We start from the raw sequence: 20225 nt of genomic DNA on the forward strand, positions 1-20225 counted from the left end.
TCTGGCAACCCTGGAATCTATTTTCATTTGTATTGTGTCGTTCCAATCCGCTCAACCGACGCCGCGAGGGGGGGTGCGATGGTTGCGGAAGATCTGTTGCCATTGACGACGGCGCCACAGTACCCCCGTTCGATGCGAAGGCGACGAACGTGTCGTTCTCTCTGGCGTTTATTCTCGGCGAGCGCGCGCGCAGTAATTCAACGAAACCCATTTGGTTCGGCATTCTTCGGGGTGTTGTCGGGCGACAATACCACCGTACCTTTTTAAGGCCGTGAGAGTGAATATTCGCCGTTCGAACGTTGTTAATCGGTGTTCCGAAGTGTCCGCGAAGATGAGTCAAAACGAAGCTGATCGCGAACACGCCGTGGCTCTTTTCAGAATCTGTTGTCCGGTGAACTGCGTCTCGGCCGTCCGCGATTTGGGTCAGAAGAAGAGCAACGCGTCGACGGGAGCCATGTCCAAAGGCAAGAGCAGCCAGCCGGCCCTCCACAAGGTCATCATGGTGGGCAGCGGGGGCGTCGGCAAGTCCGCTCTCACTTTGCAGTTCATGTACGACGAGGTGAGTCACTCTCTCTCTATCTCTATATTACTGGCTAGCCTTCATTTTTCAGGGTTGCCACAGTACCCGGAAAAACTGTAATTCCGGGAATAGTCAGGGAATTAGAATATGAGTCCAAAAGTCGCGGAATTTGAATATTAATCTAAAAGTCAGGGAATTTTTAATATTAGTCATAAAATTAGTCAGGGAATTTTAAAAATAACTCTTAAGATAAGGAAAGGTCAGGGAATTTTAAAAACACTCGTAAGATTAGGGAAGGTCAGGCAATTTTAAAAATCACTCTTAAAATTAAGGAAAAGTCAGGGAATTTTAAAAATTAATCTTAAAATTAGTGAAAAGTCCGGGAATTTTAAAATTTAGTCTTAAAATTAGGGAAAATTCTGGAGATTTAGCTTAGGTTATAAATAGGAAACCTTTATTAAAGTAAAGGTTAAAAATACTAAATTTTTGGAACAAAATAAGGCAATTGAAATCTGGAAAAGTAAAACAATTTCAATCTGAAAAACTTTGGCAACCCTGTTATTTTATCACGTCTTTCTATAACTTCCTATAATTATGCTAGTTTAATATTTGGGGGTTCGTACTTGACCCGTTGCAATTACCTGTTTTGAGTTAGATGGCAATCTTAACTACAAAATACGTCACGCGGATTCGAACCAAAGCCGTAAGAAATAGTCGCTCAAACAAACACCAAACCCAATTCCCTTATACAAACTCACTGTTTTTCTCTTCGTAAGTATTTGAACCTTACGTTTTGTCCGTAGCTTCGGCCTAAAACTATTCTATGTTTTGCAAAGATATCTCCTTTATATCTGCTATAAAATATGTGGGGCTTTTCCGTGGTCACACCGCTATAGACGCTGTCACAGTTTTGATTTTCCGACGTAGCGGTTTCCGAACGATCGATAACGTAAATTTTGGTAAACCAACGGCTGAAAATGCCGTTGTCGCCCTTGACGTCTGTTCTCTCTTAAACTGCAAACGCTTTTAACGAGCTATTTTAGAAATTGCGCTTATTCGGGGTAATTTCCGGTAAATGTTTTTTTTTAAACCAAGGGTCATAAGCGTGATACCCACAAGGCTCCGTCGAAATTTTTCAAAAAACGAAGTTAATTCGCCCAGAAAAATGCACAATCCAATTTTTTTATGAAAATGACCATTTAAATTTTAAAACATTTTAGATCTTCTATTTAACAATGAAATAAAAAAATCAATTTTATATCGGCTTAATATAAATTTGTACGAATTCTATTCCTTTTGCTTAGGAGGGTTTTGGTTTAATAATTTTTTTAAATCGAGCTTGAAATAGTTATATTATTATAAAGTTTAATTAACTTGGATTTTTTTCAAAGAATTGATTTATTTTAAGATTTAACGGGTTAACGTTTTAGATAAATCGTTTGTTTTAAGTGGGAAAAGTTTAAGTATTTTGTTCAAATTGCTAAAATCTTGACGAATTTGATTAATATAATATTAAAATATGATTATTTAAAATGCGTTCAGTGTTAGAGTTAACCGTTGTTTCCAAATTGCAGCTTACGTTGAATTGGTTAGCTTTCCTAAATTTCTTGAATAACCATTTTTATTTCTGCGAGGAAAGTGAAAAACGCGGTGTTTTGATAATTCGTGAAACAGTTTCTCGAGCTTATAATTTGTTTAAGAAGGAAGAAATGAATGTTTTCTGATTTTAGGGATATGGAAATTATGCCCAATTTTATACGGTTTAATGTTTTAGAAAATTATTTACGTATTTGGAACGGGCCGTTTCGTTTTAATCGATTCTGTGTTGCGCGCGTGTCTATTTGGAAGTCGAAATCTGACAGACCTGTCACTTGTAAGGGGCGTTTTTTAAAGTTTTTAATTACGAGAATTAGATGTGCTTCTTTTTTGTTAATCTTAAAAACCAAAACCACCGTTTTTTGTATTGAACCTGGTTTAAATTAATTTAAAATAAATTTTTGCTTCTGTAAATACTAAAATGTAAGTGTATAACCTCCCAGTTCATTTCCAAGTTTTTAATATATTTAAATATTTGAATCTGTGAAGTAGCGGTACTTTTTACTAGTTATTAAATTTGACATATTTTACCATGGAACAGAATTTCAAAATTTATGATTTATGATTAACCAAAAATTATAGAAAAAGGTAACAAAATATATTAAAATACACACATTTTTTTTTAAATATGCACTTTACATTTTCTGTTGAAGGCAGAATTGGATAAAAATGTTTATTAAGAAAACAGGGTTGCCATGGTACCTGGAAAACCTGGAATTTCCGGAAAAGTCAGGGAATTTCAAAAATTAGTCTAAAAATCAGGGAAATGTCAGGGAATTTAATTTCGGTTACATATAGGGCACTCTTATTAAAATATAGGTGAAAAATACCAAATGTTGGCACAAAATAAGTCAGGGAAAATCTCCGGAGATGGTCAGGGAAAACCTGAAAAAGTCGGGGAATTTGATGGTGAAACAACTAGCTGTGGCAACCCTGTAAAACGTTTTAATAAAACGACTTGGTTTAAACCAACCAACATTCGTCTTTCCATAAAAATTGGTTGAGGTTAACGGTAACAGTTAGTGTAGGGAGCTGTTGGCTCGCGTGTCATGAAGGGCTAGCCACCACCCTCCAACGCCTTGTAACCCGGCCACCTGAATTAATGGCTTTAAAAGTCGCTTGATGACTTAGGCTTAAGGTGGTAACTTGGGTATTAGCAAGAATTGATTCAGGATTCTTGGTATTAGCTTAGCTGATTTTTATAATTGCCATTTTATTTTTGGGTATTTGTGAAACCAAATTGTCTTTTTAGCAATCATATTTTTTTAAAGTTTTCTGCTAATTCTTTAGTTTAGTTCTTTAGTTCTTTATTAGCTCAACAAAAGGTCAGAGACCCATCACCTCAAGACAGTGGGAAATGAGATATGTACAGTCAATAAGCAAAAACAATATACATACAACGAAAAAGGGTAATAAAATTGTGAAATAAAATAGCTTGAGAGATTATGGACACTTACATTGTTAGTCATAGAGTTCTAACTGTGATATGTTACTAGTAAAGAGAATAGCAAAATGATATCACATTGTTATTTCAATAATATTAGTACGTGTATTTTCTATTTAAAAATAGTTAACATTGTTATTTCTAATAGAGCTCTGTGGGTGTAGTCCAACCAGATACAAATCAAATCATTTTCATTTTAGTTTTAAAACAATGTAATACATAATTGGTTGTTGGGCTAAGTCAACAGAGTGACTTGTGAGCGTTCTATCCCTAGGCTACGAACTACCTCCATGACTTCTACGATGAAGTCGGTGATAAAGTTTCATTTTACCCAGTTATTGGTATAAATCATAAACTGACCTATTAGATAAATAGTACTGAGTTGGCTGATTTAAATCATTTATTTAAATCTTAGTGTATTTAAATGGATGAATAAAATATGGCAAAAATTAGGTTCTTGAAATATTAAAATACAAAGAATCTGAAATAAAATATTAAATTTAAATAAGGTTTTATTTAATTCAAGATTAGCTAACTTATAAAAGTAAAATATCCGTTAATTATACAGAAAATCCGATTTAAATAAAAATAAATAAAAAAGTGCCAACCCTGATAATATCGAATTTCCCAATCATTGTTACTGTGAAGTTACATGTTTCAAACAAATAGAATTAGCGGTATAAGAAAATTTCTTTCGAAGATTGATTTTTATTTTCTTCTGCTATGCGTAAACACAACCAATTTTGAACCGAAGTATAAACATTTTTGAATTTTTTTAAGACATTTATTTTATTAAAGATAAATCTTAATTTTAATTACTAATTGAAAACTAATATTAGTTTAGTTGGTTCCGACTTTGGTAAATTTTTATAAATACATTAATGTGTGATTTAATACAATTATTTTGAAATATGGCGCTTTAAATCAAAATTGATTTCAATCAAAACTGATTTAAATCAAAATTGATTTAAATCGGACAACCCTATCTCTTGGTAAGGTCATTACACTTGAATTTGAATCGACCACTTAATGCTATCGAAGGCGGAAATCAAGAGCGTTCATTGATTAGGGAAATAAATCGGTAACTGACGAGGCAGTGAAATCTGTTCTATATTCGGGAAGGACTGTAACCATGAACGCGACACCTTGTTTCCTAACCTAAACACACTTGCGTGACGTCACTGGGGCAGAGATGGGCGCACTCTCAGCTCAAAAGAGTGGGAGAGCTATTTTTGAGCGCGAGCGCCACTCTCGGCTGAAAAAAGAGAAGAGCGCGAGTGCGAGCTCCACTTTCGGATAAAAAAAGAGAAGATCGCGATGGCGAGCTCACTCTCGCATATAAAAAGAGAAGAGCGCGAGCGTGAGCTCCACGGTCGGATATAGAAAGAGAAGAGCGCGAGCGTGAGCTCCACGGTCGGATATAGAAAGAGAAGAGCGCGAGCGCGAGCTTCACTTTCGGATATAGAAAGAGAAGAGCGTGAGTGCGAGCTCCACGTTCGGATATAAAAAGAGAAGAGCGCGAGCGTGAGCTCCACGGTCGGATATAGAAAGAGAAGAGCGCGAGCGTGAGCTCCACGGTCGGATATAGAAAGAGAAGAGCGCGAGCGTGAGCTCCACGGTCGGATATAGAAAGAGAAGAGCGCGAGCGCGAGCTTCACTTTCGGATATAGAAAGAGAAGAGCGTGAGTGCGAGCTCCACGTTCGGATATAAAAAGAGAAGAGCGCGAGCGTGAGCTCAACTCTCAGGTATAAAAAGAGAAGAGCGTGAGTTCAGCTCTCGGATAAAAAAGAGAAGAGTACGAGCTCCGTTCTCTTAAAAAAAAGAGGGCGAGTTCGAGCCTGCCTTTGATAAGAGGTTGCCAGGTCGGACCAATCCGACCATCGAACCGTCGGAGATGATGGCGGTTTTTCTTTCTCTGACCACAGCCAACTCGCGCAATAGCGGCCAGCCCAATCAGGGAAATTCGTTGAGTCTGGAAGCGCTTCAATAATTAAATATAATTTTTTTGATTAAACGAAAACATACGGTGCTTTAGCACCTGGAAATATATGGGGAATTTCCAGGAGAAAACCGGGAAATATCAGTGAAATTAATTTTCCAAATGTTGTTTAAACCCTGTATAACCAGCTGTTCTGCAAAAAAATGAGAAGAGCACGAGCTCAAGCTTCGGCCAAAAAAGAGAAGAGTGTGAGCGCGAGCTCAAGCTTCGGCCAAAAAAGAGAAGAGTGTGAGCGCGAGCTCAAGCTTCTGAGAAAAAAAAGAGAAGAGCGCGAGTGCGAGCTCCAACATCTGACTCTAAAGAGAGGAGTGTGAGCTCTGAAAATTTGGTTTTTGCCCATCTCTGCACTGGGGAGATTCGAGTTCAATGTTGAATCAAGCTTCGCGAGACACAAATAGCCGTTATACCATAACAGGGTCCATACAGACCTGGAAAACTTTGAAATCCTGGAAATGTCAGGGAATTCCATTGTCGACAAAAAAGTCGGGGAAACTCCTTTTTTTTTTGGCAAAATCAGGGAAATTTATGAGGGTTCAGAAAGTTTGCTCTAATAAATACAAATTTACATCAATAAGTTTTTTCTTTAAAGATTTGACTTCATTACTTATTTTATTTTATAATATTGAACCAATTTAACTTATATGACTTATATGAAATGAATTACTCTGTAAACCTTAGTTTTATTTTATCTTGTAACCTAAAAGTTAACCAAATATGCAGCTTAATTATTTTAACTAGTACCTCTGTTCCTACAGACCTACCTTTTATATCATCGGTTATTTTTGTTTATACCATAAGTAATATAAATCTATTAGTATGACTCATACGCATTCGCTATTGACAAAACTTATTCGCTAACGAAAACTCCGGCAGCGCCCCCTATCCACACTGCGTGTAACTGTATAGTGGTGATCAGCATTCAGCAAATAGTGGTGTGCTACTGATGAGATGGTGGTATTATATACGTTTTAACAGCGAATTAGTGTTTTCTTGGTAAGTAGGATTGAATGTCAAGTTTAAAGACATAATGTTTGGTTCTAATTATATACTGTCATTAAGATTTGAAGTCCTTTTGGATTTACTTAAAACATTGTTAGAATAGGCCTTGGAGCAATATTGTTCAAATAAAAGATGACATCTCAAAAAGGTATGCTAACATTTAATTGGTATTCTATTATATTATCCTATTTTAACCTTTATTTATTCCATAATAGTGAATCTCACCATGGTTGAAATTTGGAAATACATTGGGGAAAAGCCAAGAGCCTTAGAAGAAGGAGAACGGATGTTTAGAGAAAGCCCAAAAGGATCAAAATGGGAACAAAATGGAGAAAGTTGCTCGGGCCAAATTTTCGTGGCTTAAAAAAGTACAAGTATTGGAATATGGCCTCTTAATTAACTTAAATAATCCATTTCTAGCTTTTAGTCCAGATGGATTATACATGGAAAATGGAGAGATAAAATTACTCGAGATTAAGAAGAAAATATCAATTGAAGATGCTGTCGCTCAAAACAAATTTAACTTCTTGAAAATTGGAAAAGACGGAATTTATTTACCAACTAACGATTGTAGAAGCTACTATGCACAAATTCAGCTTGGCCTTTATGTGTTAAACATAAAAACATGCTCATTTTTCTTGTATTCTCCCAAGGGCTATCTTTTAATTGATATTCAAAGAGACGAAGATTATTTGAAACAAAACATAGTCAAATTGTGCAATTTTTATTTCAAATTATATTTACCATTACTAGTCAAGAGTAAGTGATTTTTAAAACAAAAAAGTTCCTATTTTGTACTGTGCCAATTAGTATTATATAAGAAAAGTAAAATGAATTTGATCAATTAATGTTATAAATGAATTTTTACTTGAAGTCTTATTTATAATAAAAGATTTTTAAACTTATTTGATAAAAATTAATAAAATAATCATCATCGTCATTAAATAAGATTTAAACTTAGTCATCAAATTTATCATCTGCTAGAATTGGTTTTAGTAAATTTACTAATCCACATATGACCTTCAGAATTTCGTCACAGTAGGGAACTAAATCAAGGTCAAATTTATCATTTAAAATTTTAAATAATTTGATTCTTTGAATGGCTATCTCCACGTGAACACGAGCTGATGCAATTTTTTTGATTTTTTACACTTTCTTCCTTACTAAACTGTTATTTTTCTCAAAAATGGAGGGATGTGTAGAGCTATGCCATTGGCCGCACATTCATCTTCAATAAGGAAGCCTAAATTTAAGTTGAATGAGTTTTAAAATATTTTTTTAGCATATTACACTTTTATGCATACCTTTGTCAACCATAATTCCATCAATAAATTGTTCACAAAGATTTATGACCCCACTCTCAATGGTGACTTCCTTGTCGCTTACTTTTCCACCCCAGGGGTCGCTAACGAGCGTGATCATGCCAGAAGGTGAAATTCCAATGAGAATTTTTATTGTGTTAGTTCCTTTATAATGGATGTAGGTTGCCACTCTGTCGTGAAATGTGTTGGGCTTCATCATAGGTACTTCTGAGCAGTCCAACACAATGCGAGTATTATTAAACTCTTTAAAACATTTAGGAAAGTTACTTCTGATATTTTCCATATCCGGCCAAAAGATAAATTTCTTCAAAACTTCAGCAAGGGCACAAAGGGTTCTTTTGAAATATGTTGAAACTGTTCGATTCGAAATGACAAATAATGAAGCCAAAGCGTCAAATGTCAAATTTGACTTAAGCTTCATTAGGGTTAACAGCACCCTATATTTCACAGGCATTAGAAAATTAGAGCTTGCTCTGGTTTTCAAGCCCTAAAACCTCACTTGAAAGGCTTTCAAATAGTTCTTTCCCAATGCCAGTAAGAGACACAAAATCAGCATTTTTCATTCCATTGCTTGAAATTCCAACTCTTGACCCAGCAAAATACTTTCCATGGTCCAAATAAACTTGAACACCAATAGACGCATTTATTACTCTAGATGGTTTGTGAGATTGGTCCTTTCCTTGAGCTTCAGTTGTTACTTCAGATAGCATAGCTAAGTTTGATAATGACAAAAACTTTATCATCCGGAGCTGGTTCACTTGCGCTTTTAACAACTTTTGGAGCAATGGAATCTGTTATTGGTGATGTTGAACATAGAACTGCTTGATTTAAAATTAAATTTGTGTTATTATTCTATTTATTATTTCACAAAAGTTTACCATAAAATAAGAATACCTTTAGAACGCTTTACGTAACGTTGAGCTCGTTCTTTTAATCTAACTTCGGTTGATTCTTTAATTGGCTTACATGGCAATTTTTGGGAGGGAATGGCGTTACATTTCAAACGTCTTCTTACAGATCTACCATCTATTGATGAGTTTTTCGATTAATTTATTTTAAAAAAATTAATATTATTTGCATCTCACCATTTCTTTCCAAGAAGTCATCAGCTGTAAAATGGGCGCTACAAATCTGAGCCCACTTACTAGGCCTTTTCCCCGACTTTATCTTTGTTAACCATACATTTAAAAGTTTCTTACAACTTGGGAATTTATGAAATGATAATCCTGGCTTTGGTTCTTAACTATTTTCTTCAGTTTTACGTTTTTTAAGCGCAGTATTATTGCAAAAAGGGACCGCACAACTTCTCCCACCTCTAGCGTTAATGTGAACCGCCATATTTCTTGGATTTGTTTTGATTTGGATCACCACTATACGCTGGAAAACCAAGCTGCAGGGGTAGCGACGGCAGCGCCACCTATACCCGTTTCGCTAGCGAATAGGATTATCAAAACCATTATTTTGAAAATTTAGTAGTTTGTGTGGCTTTATTATTTTTCAAATGTAGCTAATCGGATAATAATGGGAATTTGATAAACTCCATTATATTAATAGGCTTTTCTATCAAGTAACATTGGCCTTCTTGTTTAGATGTATCGGGCGCGTTCCTCGTGACGTAGAAGTGACGTTCAACAAAGATAGCCAATAGACGTTAGCATAAACTCTATATCTTATTCAACTTGTTAAAAAGTTCCACGCGCTCTTTAATATTTTAGCGTAAATGGGCTCGAGCGATTTCGCGCGTGCTCCCTGAAAAAAAAATGCGCGAGCCTTTTATCAGAGAGGGTAAAGTCGCTTCGCTACTGAGAGGCGTCTCTCGTTCAAAAATCCGTATTTATTTTTTTCGGCGAAAATGCCCATAGGATCCGAACGTTTGATGGCGCTGCAAGCGTATCCGGAAGTCCTAGCGCGCGATTCAATATTCAGTTTAGTACGACGCAAAAATTGATTCGTTTTTAATTTACATTTTAAGTAGTTTTTAAATGTTTTAAATATGCCTGGACCATTGTGTTCCGCCGTAAATTGTTCTAATACGAAAAATAAGAATTCTCGATTATCATTTTTCAAGTTTCCAAGGGAAAAAGAACGGTGAATACGCGTTTTTTACATAGATTTATTTTTACTTTAACTTTCTTATTGAAATTTCAGTTCCCTATCATAGTTGGATAATGTAAAAAACGAGAATCTGACAAATAAAACAACGGAATACCTACACTTTAACCATAGGTTTTGCTCTAATCATTTCACTGACGAGTTTTATGAATATTAAAACTAAAAATAGTCTAATAGCATCAGCTGTGCCAACAATATTTTATTAACACTACTCATTTTCCAGTACAGTTAGTGAAGTATAAAGAAAAACATCTAAGGGTTCTTAATGTGGTTTAAAAAAATTACTGACAATTAATATACTAAAATGTATAGCATATCCATACGCGACATATGAACATGGGTTGGAAGAAAGCGCGTTGGTCACAAACGCATCACAACCAATTTCAGAGGAAAACACATTGAATGTTCTAGATGAACATAATTACACTTTGTCCAGCAGTATTTCATGCGAAAATTCAGAAAATGGTAATTGAAATTTGAAACTGTCTATCTTAATAATAAATAATTTTAATAAATTACATTACTTTAGTTGTTAATCACAATGGTAAAAGAACTTTAGATTTAAACACGCAATTGTCATCATCTTCTAAACACATTCGAACAGAGCATATGCAATTCAATTGAAAGTCCAAATCTACTTAAACAAAATGTCCTTAGCTATATATCAGGATATCTAATCCATCGCTGTTTTTCCAACCACCAATGCTCCTCTTGCCTCAGCCAACTCAAAAAGAACAATCCAATTATTGATCCTACAAATGTGCTCTCCTTCTTCAAGTTTTTCAAAACAACAAAGAACTCTTCTTTTGGTAGCCTTATAGTACCTACTGACAATTTTTTAAAGTTTATTACAGAAACAAATGAGGTATTTGATACTATAGCTTTAAACTACTATCTCACATGCCAAATGTCAAAAGAGCGTATGGAAAAATGTCCGACTGTATTTCAAAACATGATAAGTTTCTTCGTTGAGTTTTGCATGCACAGTGCCCTGAAAAAACAAGATCTCGATCATGATTACAAAAAGACACAGAAAAGACTGGACAGGAAATTGATGAAGATACAGCACTAAACTCATACCTCATATTCGTCTTTTTTGAACTACTTCGAAGCTTTATCTTATATATTTATTTCTTATTTATTTTCATTAAGTTATTTGATCTTATTTCATTTCCAATATATTAATTTCTATTGTTATTGTTGTTAGGCCTTGGCTATTTATGTTTCCCATTATTTTAGGCTGTTAAAAAGAATTGACACTTCAATATTCAAATATAATATTTAAAAATAATTAGTTGTACTTACTTGCGTCATAAATTCACATGAAACAACCATTTCACATTTTATTTAAATTTTTTAGTATCAGAAATAAGAAAATAATCGGTGCCATATTGCGGATGTAACAAAAATCTTCTAAAAAAATTTAAGTAACGACACCCTGTAGCACCCTGGTAGTGGGATCCTGAACTTCATTTGTAATTTCTTCTATTCGCGCATGCGTCAAAAACTGGTAACGAAATTTTAACATTGCGGGAATAGGAAGAGACGCCTCTCAGTAGCGAAGCGACTTTACCCTCTCTGCTTTTATGCTAAAATATTAAAGATCGCGTTGAACATTTTAACCAGTTGAATAAGACATTAATTAAAATTCGACGAGTCGTCCTTTTTATAAAGATCTAACCTTCAAAACTGAACTGAACTTCTACGTATCTCGTGACGAAAGCGATACATTAAAACAAGTTCGGCAAGTATAATGACTTAATAGAAAGGCTTATTATTATTACGTTCTTTAACACTGTCCCCTTTTCGGTAGTTTTGAAATTTAATTGCTAGATTAAGCAACTAATTCGGGGTTGTTAGTCGCGCGTCAGTTTTCCCGCAAGGTATTTTGAACCTCGTTTGGAAATTCTGGATAATAGGCGCGTAAATAAACCTTTTCTCGGACTGTCTTGCCCCCTGTTGGAAAATGCTGCCCGATCTATGCATAGAAAACTCAACTGTTCTATGTCAGGGAAAGACCAGGGAATTTAAAAATGGGCCTTAAAATTCAGGGAAAGATCTAGTAATTTTAAGAATTTGTAAAAATTCAGGAATTAAATTTTATCTTGACACATTTTGAAGGTAATTTTACTCTAGTTCCATTACAAATTCTCTGAATATTATTTAGTTTCCTTGAAAGTTTTATTTTTTTAACGTTGCAATAACCTATGTACTGTAAAATAAGTTGATTTCAATTTATTAACTTCTGGTATTAGTAAAATGTATTGTCTAATTTTGTCCTTAAAAGTCAGGGAAAATCTCTTAAAATGGTTAGGGAATAGTCAGGAAATTTTAATCTGAAAATATTGCGGCAACCCTGTTTGAATTCGGTTTCGAGTTCCGTGCTTGAAATGAAACGAAATGACAGTAGAGCGGGAAATAATTAAAAACCCACCAAGGGTAACGCGCCCGTTTAAAATGTCTTCCTGCAAAAATAAACCCACGTGGCCTCCTAATAAGGGTCAAAAATCTCTGGCAGGCGGGTATCCCCGATGTTCCCGCGAAGGTCGAATGGTTCCTCCTTTCTTCGCGGTTCCTCTGGCGTGGCTGTCTGCGTTCGACTCTTCGCGGGTTGAGCGCCAAATTATGCGCGTCTCTGCGAAAGTTATTTTTAGATGTTTGCCTTCGAGGGTTTATACTGCCGCTCTTATAATATTAGCTACCGTTTTCACCGTCTACAAAATGCTCTAGAAGCGTATTAGGATTCAATTACAACTGTTTCAATTTACCAATGTAGTTGATTTTGCAGTTGTTTTTCGTTAATTATTTTTTTTTGGCGAAATATTAATTGGCTTAATTTTTCGCCCATATTTCAGAATAGCCAGGGAATTTGAAAATGGGTCTAAAAGTCGAGGAATTTGAAAATGGGTCTAAAAGTTAGGCAGGGTTGTTGATGTTTTTGATTTTAATCGATTTTTTTTATTAATTTTTAGGTTTTTGTCACTTTTTAAAAGCAATATATAAGCTTATTGATATAATTATTATTTTTGTATAAATAATATTCAATAGTAGACAGTTTTATCATGTCAAAAAAATATTTATTCCAAGAAATAAGTATATTTGTATCACAGGAGTAACCTTGAGAAGTAAAACTAAACAGTGTGAAAAATAAGGTACTATCACAGGCCAATCGCCAGTTTGAAAATTAGCTGGGCCAGTTTAAAAATTAAATGCCCTGGTGACCACTTAAAAGTTTTTCCCTACAAGATTTATAGTTCTTTATTTAACACTCCAAAATTTTGAAATACCCATAATAACTAACCTACTAAGCCTATGCCCTAGCACATATTGTCAAGAGTAGATAATTTGACCATAAATTATGGAAGCCTGATTTTTAAGGTTAAAAATGGTAAGTGGCCAGTGGCAGTTTTTTAATTAAACTACCTAGGCTCTACTGGCCACAGGTCCAGTTTAAAACAATTCCTTATTTTTCAGCCTGGGAGAGTCCATTATTTTCAAAAAACCAAAAATGAGGTGGGTGTGGTAGTGATAGGTAATAGTGTAATATAATGAAAAATAAAATGTAATAATTCAATAGTAAATCTCTCATTTATGGAAATTTAATACCTTTTAAACAATCTTTTATAGGGACAGATTTAAAAAAAAATCATTTGATTAAAATCGCTGATTTAAATCAAACAACCCTGAAGTTAGGAAATTTGAAAATGGGTCTAAAAATCGGGGAATTTGAAAATGGATCTAAAAGTCGGGGAATTTGAAAATGGGTCTAAAAGTCGGGGAATTTGAAAATGGGTCTAAAAATCGGGGAATTTGAAAATGGGTCTAAAAATCGGGGAATTTGAAAATGGGTCTAAAAATCGGGGAATTTGAAAATGGGTCTAAAAATCGGGGAATTTGAAAATGGGTCTAAAAGTCGGGGAATTTGAAAATGGGTCTAAAAGTCGGGGAATTTGAAAATGGGTCTAAAAATCGGGGAATTTGAAAATGGGTCTAAAAGTCGGGGAATTTGAAAATGGGTCTAAAAGTCGGGGAATTTGAAAATGGGTCTAAAAATCGGGGAATTTGAAAATGGGTCTAAAAGTCGGGGAATTTGAAAATGGGTCTAAAAGTCGGGGAATTTGAAAATGGGTCTAAAAGTCGGGGAATTTGCGAATGGGTCTAAAAGTCGGGAAATTTGAAAATGGGTCTAAAAGTTAGGGAATTTGAAAATGGGTCTAAAAGTTAGGGAATTTGAAAAAGGGTCTAAAAGTCCAAGAAATTTGAAAGTGGTTAAAAAGTCCAAGAAATTTGAAAGTGGTTAAAAAGTCCAAGAAATTTGAAAGTGGTTAAAAAGTCCAAGAAATTTGAAAGTGGTTAAAAAGTCCAAGAAATTTGAAAGTGGTTAAAAAGTCACCTGAATTGAAGGGGTTAAAAGTCGCTAGCTGGCTTTGGCCTATGCAGTGCTGGTGTGGGTATTAGTTGATTATTATTATTCTTAAACTTTTTAAATGAGAAAATCTGGTGTACCTTTGGAAAAAAATGGATTACTCGATTTCTTAAAATGAAAAAAATTCAAAAAGATTTCTGTATCATAAAGAAAAACGTGAAATTAAAAAAATTTCGGAAATAAGCGTAAAAAAAATGGTCATAAAAATCTAGAAATCTTTCATGCATATCTTAAAAATAAGACTATTTCGAAATCATAAGATAACTGGGAATCGAAAGAAATTTTCAATCGTCGGATAAATATTTGGCAATCAGCGAAAATCGTGAAAATCATGGCTTCGGGGAAAAGTTAGGGAATTTGAAATTGACCACAAACATTCAGGGAAAAATCAGGCAATTTGAAATTGACCACAAAAAATCAAGATAATATATTTTTTAAAGAGGTATTAAAAATTCATATTAATTATTTTTCCAAGATTTAACCTCATTCATTTATTCTACAAAAATGTCCGGGCAGAATTTGGCCAACTCTTTAGGGAAATTAATTCCGGAAATTTTGTACGAATCCTCATTATCCTCTTTCACTCAGTGCCAACAAATTTGTTCCATACCTTAAAATTATAATATCGAAAAATCACACGCCGAAAGTATTTCGTAATTATCTCGGAAAATGAATCACAAAAAGTGAAAATGTAAATTGAACGTGTACCTTTACCTTTTCCCAGCGGGTAATGAGGAAGAAATTACGGGTTTCAATGGATGGACACGCTTACTGATGACGGGATTGCATCTTCCAAAAAACTGCGCTGAACGCGTTGATTGACCCCGTTCGTCCCGTGACTAATGCAATAACGTACAACAGCGTTTACTTTTTTTTAACACTGAGATTAGTATCTTAAGCGAGTAGCCGTTCACATAATATTGCTTCATTCAAAAACATTCTCAAATCTCAACGCTTTTTCAGTGTTACCTAATGGACACTTTGGACAAAGGCAAAAAGATTGGATAATTTTAATATAATAAATAATAATCAGCTAGGCTACTACCCAAGGCACCACCATAGGCCTAAGTCATCAAGCGACTTTTAAAGCCATTAATTCAGGTGGCCGGGTTACAATGCGTTGGAGGGTGGTGGCAAGTCCTTCATGCCACGCGAGCCAACACTAACTAATATTGCGCGTAAACCGCTAGAAACTAGTTTTATTTAAAATTTTCAAACTATTAATTTAAAAGTAGTGTCATTATACTTTAATTTGCCATAAAACAGGATAAATTTATAAATAATCTTTAATCTGAAACCGTCACTCTGGTATATCATTTTTACGAATTTTTCATATGTTGTTTGCTAAATGCATTAAAATCCAGGACCGAAAACCCACTATTTTTCCAAACTAAGGGCCTGGGTTTCAACCAACGAAGTATACTTCTATTAGCCTAGCTGATGATGATTATTATTATTATTATTATTATTATTAATAATAATAATCTAGGCACTACCCGGTTTTTTATGTCCAGTAGTCACGGCTCTCTTGGGACCCGGAATTATTATTTATTTTATCGGGGCCCGGAATTATTTTTTTATGGGAGCCCTGAACTATTACTTTTTTATGGTGGCCCTGAATTATTACTTTTTTTATGGGAGCCTTGATATATTACTTTTTTATGGTGGCCCTGAATTATTACTATTTAACGAGGGCCCAGAATTATTACTATTTAACGAGGGCCCAGAATTATTACTATTTAACGAGTGCCCAGAATTATTCCTTTTTTACGGGACCCGGAATGATTATTCTTATGGCGGCCCGGAATTATTACTTTTTTATGGAGGCCCTGAATTATTTCTAGGGGGACCCTGACTGATTATTCTTATGGCGGCCTGAAATTATTACTTTTTTTGGGGCCCGGAATGATTACTTTTTTATCAGGGCCCGGGTTTTTTTTATATATATCTCTCCCTAGTAAACGGAATAATATTTGAGAAATCTGAGGTGGAGTTTGGGATAAGTGTCGTTCACGCTTCGCGGTTCCTTACGCACCGATTCCACGCTACTCGCGGCCCACACAATCGGCTGTTGTTCTGGCGCACCATAACGCCGTTTCTTTTGCCCCAGTGACTCCGAACCTCTATTTTCAGCATTTTTATTTTAAGGCCGCGATAATAATAATAATGTTTGTTAACGGGGAAAAGTGGGAAAATCGGGGGGAAATTATCAGACCGTTCAAGAATTCCTCGGAGTCAGCGAGCTTTCTACCAAACGGAATTTCTCAACTAATGACAGTGACACGACATACGAGACTAGCAAGACGAAGAGAGGTCGCGTCGTGCTGGTCGGCGGATGATGGACGTGCGTCGATGTATCACCTGTCCCCTTTTTATTAAGATTTGTTGGTACCCCTCCCACGTATACCGGTTCCGGTTCGGGGGCTGAGTTTTGATAAGGGCAGGGTTTAGCGTAATCTTCTTTGATGGAATCGTCTTAAAATAAACTCGGAGATTAGCAACTGCTACAGATTTGTCAATCAATATCCCTTCATAACAACATGTTGAGATTAATGGTAATAGTTTGTGCAGGAAGCCGTTGGCTCGCGTGGCAGTTAGGAGCAACAAGCACAGCACCCCACACATGGAGAACGCAACCTGTCAAAAGTCGTGAATTTTCTTGTGTACATTTTTCATTGGTTAGACGCTTTAGTGCCTGCTGCCTCGGAAGGGGAAAATTCGAAAATTGTCTCGCCCACCGCCCGTAAAACGTTCAGCGTGAAGGTTCATCCAGTGAAATTTGTACACAACACTGCGTTAGCGTGTTTAAAGGCTAGCTGCGTTCACCTTGTGTTTGTTGCTCCTAGGTGGTACCTCCCTACGCGTTGTAACCTGATTTAAAGGCATTCAATGACTGGAGCCTGAGGTGGTGCCTGGCTAATAATAATTATAATTATTATTATAAAAACGGTAAATTTCTTGGTCCACCAGTAATTTTTACTGTTATTAAAGGAAGTATGTACTTCCATGTTTATGGTGGATCAAGGAATTTGGCATTTATGCTACGGCTGCTACCAGGTTTCACGACACCTAGGCATGATTGGCGCAGGTGGTGGCGCTTGTTAGCGGGCGAATTTTGGATTTATTTCATACTCCTTTTACGTTAGCGCTCTTTAATTTTTCAGTTGTATAAATTTGGACGAGTTGGCTTAGTTTATTACTGCTTTCATTCCGCCCTGCGTTGTATCGTTTAAACCAGCCACTTTTTAAACTTGGTCCAAAGGATTTTAGAATCCTTTTAATCCATTAAAGCATAAGTAACATAATTTTCAGAAGTATGCGCGCTTCCAAAACTTAAAATAACGATTTGAATAACCTTTTCAGTTAAAAGATTTTTTTAAGAGTAATATAAAGTGTTTAGACATTATCACTAGTACAAAGTTAAAGGCTAGTTTGACTAATCCTACGCATTAAAACATTAATTATAAAGAAAAACCACTTGCTTAGTACTGTTCAAATATTTTAATTGTATATTTTCAATAAAATATTTTAACAGTACTACGCAATAGTGGTTTTTCTTTATAATTAATGTTATCACTAGTGGCTTGTACAAACCTTTTACCCTGAACATTAATCAACAAAACTAACAGCGTTCCTGGTGAAAAACACGTGACCTTTGTTTGATCCGCTACCTAACATCCATGACTTGGTGACTCGCGCGAGTAAAAATTAATTTTGAAAGCTATATTAGTCATTTACTCGTCACAACAATTTAGTTTTATATATAGAAAAAGAATAACAACCTAAAATGTTCCGCTCAGCTTGCCCTTACCAAAACAAGGGTTTTATTTAAGTTTGAATAAATAATAAGTATAAAATAAACCAAAATAGTTTTGTAGTATGCAAATGTAACGTGTTTTAGTCTTTAATTATATAATGTATTTAAAACAAAAATTCACACTCAAATAAAACTTAATTAACCGTAAAATATGGCAGATTCTGCCGCTTTATATAAATCATAGATTTTAGATTTAAAAATAAATATTTAGGTTTATCAAGAAATAATAACAAACGTCCTTGAACCATTATCCCCCACAGCAAAAGGTTATTTAAGTATCCCCTTTCACTAAAAATAGGCTATTTAACATCAATTTTCATAACAGCGGCTATTGCCACTTTCCAAAGAGGGCCTTTATAACGTAGTTACACTCGATTTCAACCCACACCAACAATAGAATAAAACAGCCTATAATTTCGAACGGGAACTGACGTCGTGCATCAGGACTTAATATTCCAATAAAGCCCCATTGTTCCCATTTCCGGTGCGTGCTTGTTGTTGTTATTGCATTTCGCCATAGGTCAAATTACATTTAAAAGTTAATACGTATTGCGTAACTATGTTAAAACGTTTTTAGGGCCCCCTCACGATCGCACAAATAAAATAAAATAGTGTTGTTAATTTTCCGAATCATTTAGTTTTGTACGAAAATTATTCAACTTATATTGGAGCCTCGGTCCCGTGAGTCCCACACATTTCTCCATTCACACGGAGCAACTAGTGTTTTATGTATCTTCCCATTGCGCCGAATCCCATTCGACCGAATTCCGCCAATGGTTTTGATGAAATTAGCCCAAATAGAAGCCAGGCGCGCCCTAGCAAATTGTAAAAAAAGAGGCACCCTCGAAAAACGGAAAAACCAAGGCGGGGCAGGGCCCTGCCTTTGAAAAAAGCCCTGGCCCGACTACACCACTGTTGTCTTTCCAGCCTTAAGTTTCGCTGGCATCTGGCTACTGTCATAAAAGAGGAATGCTTACTATATCATTTACTTTTTTCATTTCCTTCGAATCTGAAACAGTATCTACTTTCAAAAAATGATCGTAGATGGACATGTCTTTATAAATAAAGCACTCGGTCGTGTACTCGTGAAATGGCGTATAATATTCCCGCGATGAAAAAGGCTGGTACGCAACGTTTGATCCATTTGGTAGTTGTAAGTTGAGCCGCGACTTTTACTAACAACTCGTAAGTCCCTGAGTTTCGCCAACCGCTTTTTGGTTGTGAGCACAAAGTGGTTTTTAATTTTTTTAAATCGACTTTACAAGCTTTATGTTTAAATGACATATAATTAAATGTTAATTAATTCGTCGTTCCTCCAAATACACTCGTAGTCTGCTGGCGTCTCGTAAAGAATATCTTTCATCCACAAGAAATCGTCTCGCGGATTTAAATAATTTAATTCTCCTCTCCCACCGCCTTCGAAGTTGCTTCCTAGCGTTAACTGAGTTACAAAACGTCGTAAAATCTTCAAAATATAGGGAATCACACGGGGAGTACAACATTTGAAAGTTTTGCATACGGAATTTTGAATCTCGAAGTTATTTCAGAAATCAAAAATGGATTTTGTGGTTTCAGAGCACGATTTTCGCGTACATTTATAATTTTTTGTCAGATTTCGAGATTTGTTAATTAATTTTCTCCTAGAGTGTACTGAATTTTTACGAATGTAAAACTAAGCTTGCGTTAAACGTTTCACTCAAATCGGTTAACTGAACTAAATCTACCGAGTTCAATGTTTATAGCAAAATCTGTTGTCAGTTTGATTAAATTAAGTATATTATAGTAAAGATTAAAGAAAATATTCTAAACAAAATTACGATGTTTTTAAACTCTGGTAACAATAAAGCCACTCCACTGATCTATGCGTAACTTACTTGGTCTCTACCCGGAACCAGCTTGTTTGAAATGTCAGCTTCTATTCGCGTCGTCACAATCGCGTGATTTATATTAGGGCCGGAAGCGGCTGCCACCATGTATTCAGTGTTTCAC

The 20225-nt window shown here is 35.4% G+C and overlaps 2 protein-coding genes and 1 long non-coding RNA gene across 4 annotated transcripts in view; 1 reads left to right on the forward strand and 2 right to left on the reverse strand.

The window, feature by feature from the left end:
• The window catches only part of Rala (Ras-like protein A), a 65477-nt gene that overhangs the window by 29418 nt on the left and 15834 nt on the right, over positions 1-20225 (forward strand). Inside the window, exon 2 of one of the 2 annotated variants that reach the window (XM_090160659.1) lies at positions 379-559. In XM_090160659.1, coding sequence (XP_090016785.1) covers positions 455-559 — 105 coding nt within the window. In that variant the 5' untranslated portion in view covers positions 379-454. Of the gene's footprint in view, positions 1-139; positions 560-20225 lie in introns of those variants that run through there. The other variant, XM_090160658.1, reaches the window with a different exon arrangement.
• On the reverse strand, positions 7270-8591 carry LOC149925364 (uncharacterized). Its single transcript, XM_090160820.1, has 3 exons — positions 8381-8591; positions 7864-8235; positions 7270-7802 (listed from the first exon to the last, which is right to left on the reverse strand). Exons 1-3 carry the CDS (start codon positions 8589-8591, stop codon positions 7723-7725), a joined length of 663 nt encoding a protein of 220 aa, XP_090016946.1. The 3' UTR covers positions 7270-7722.
• Positions 10924-11381, reverse strand: LOC149925365 (uncharacterized). The gene is made up of 3 exons (XR_016476819.1): positions 11299-11381; positions 11074-11233; positions 10924-10984 (listed from the first exon to the last, which is right to left on the reverse strand). It is a non-coding gene; the product is annotated as an uncharacterized LOC149925365 (long non-coding RNA).

The sequence above is a fragment of the Leiobunum rupestre genome, chromosome 10 (assembly GCF_980474605.1).
Source record: "Leiobunum rupestre chromosome 10, qqLeiRupe1.1.hap1, whole genome shotgun sequence".
Lineage (NCBI taxonomy): Eukaryota > Metazoa > Arthropoda > Arachnida > Opiliones > Sclerosomatidae > Leiobunum > Leiobunum rupestre.

Bases quoted from the DNA above. Each gene is read 5' to 3' on its own strand.
- LOC149925364 (XM_090160820.1), bottom strand. From the start codon at position 8,591: ATGCTATCTGAAGTAACAACTGAAGCTCAAGGAAAGGACCAATCTCAC. The intron at 8,236-8,380 runs GTGAGGTTTTAG...CGAATCGAACAG, and splicing joins ACTATTTGAAAGCCTTTCAA to TTTCAACATATTTCAAAAGA. The intron at 7,803-7,863 runs GTATGCATAAAA...ACTTAAATTTAG, and splicing joins TGGAATTATGGTTGACAAAG to GCTTCCTTATTGAAGATGAA.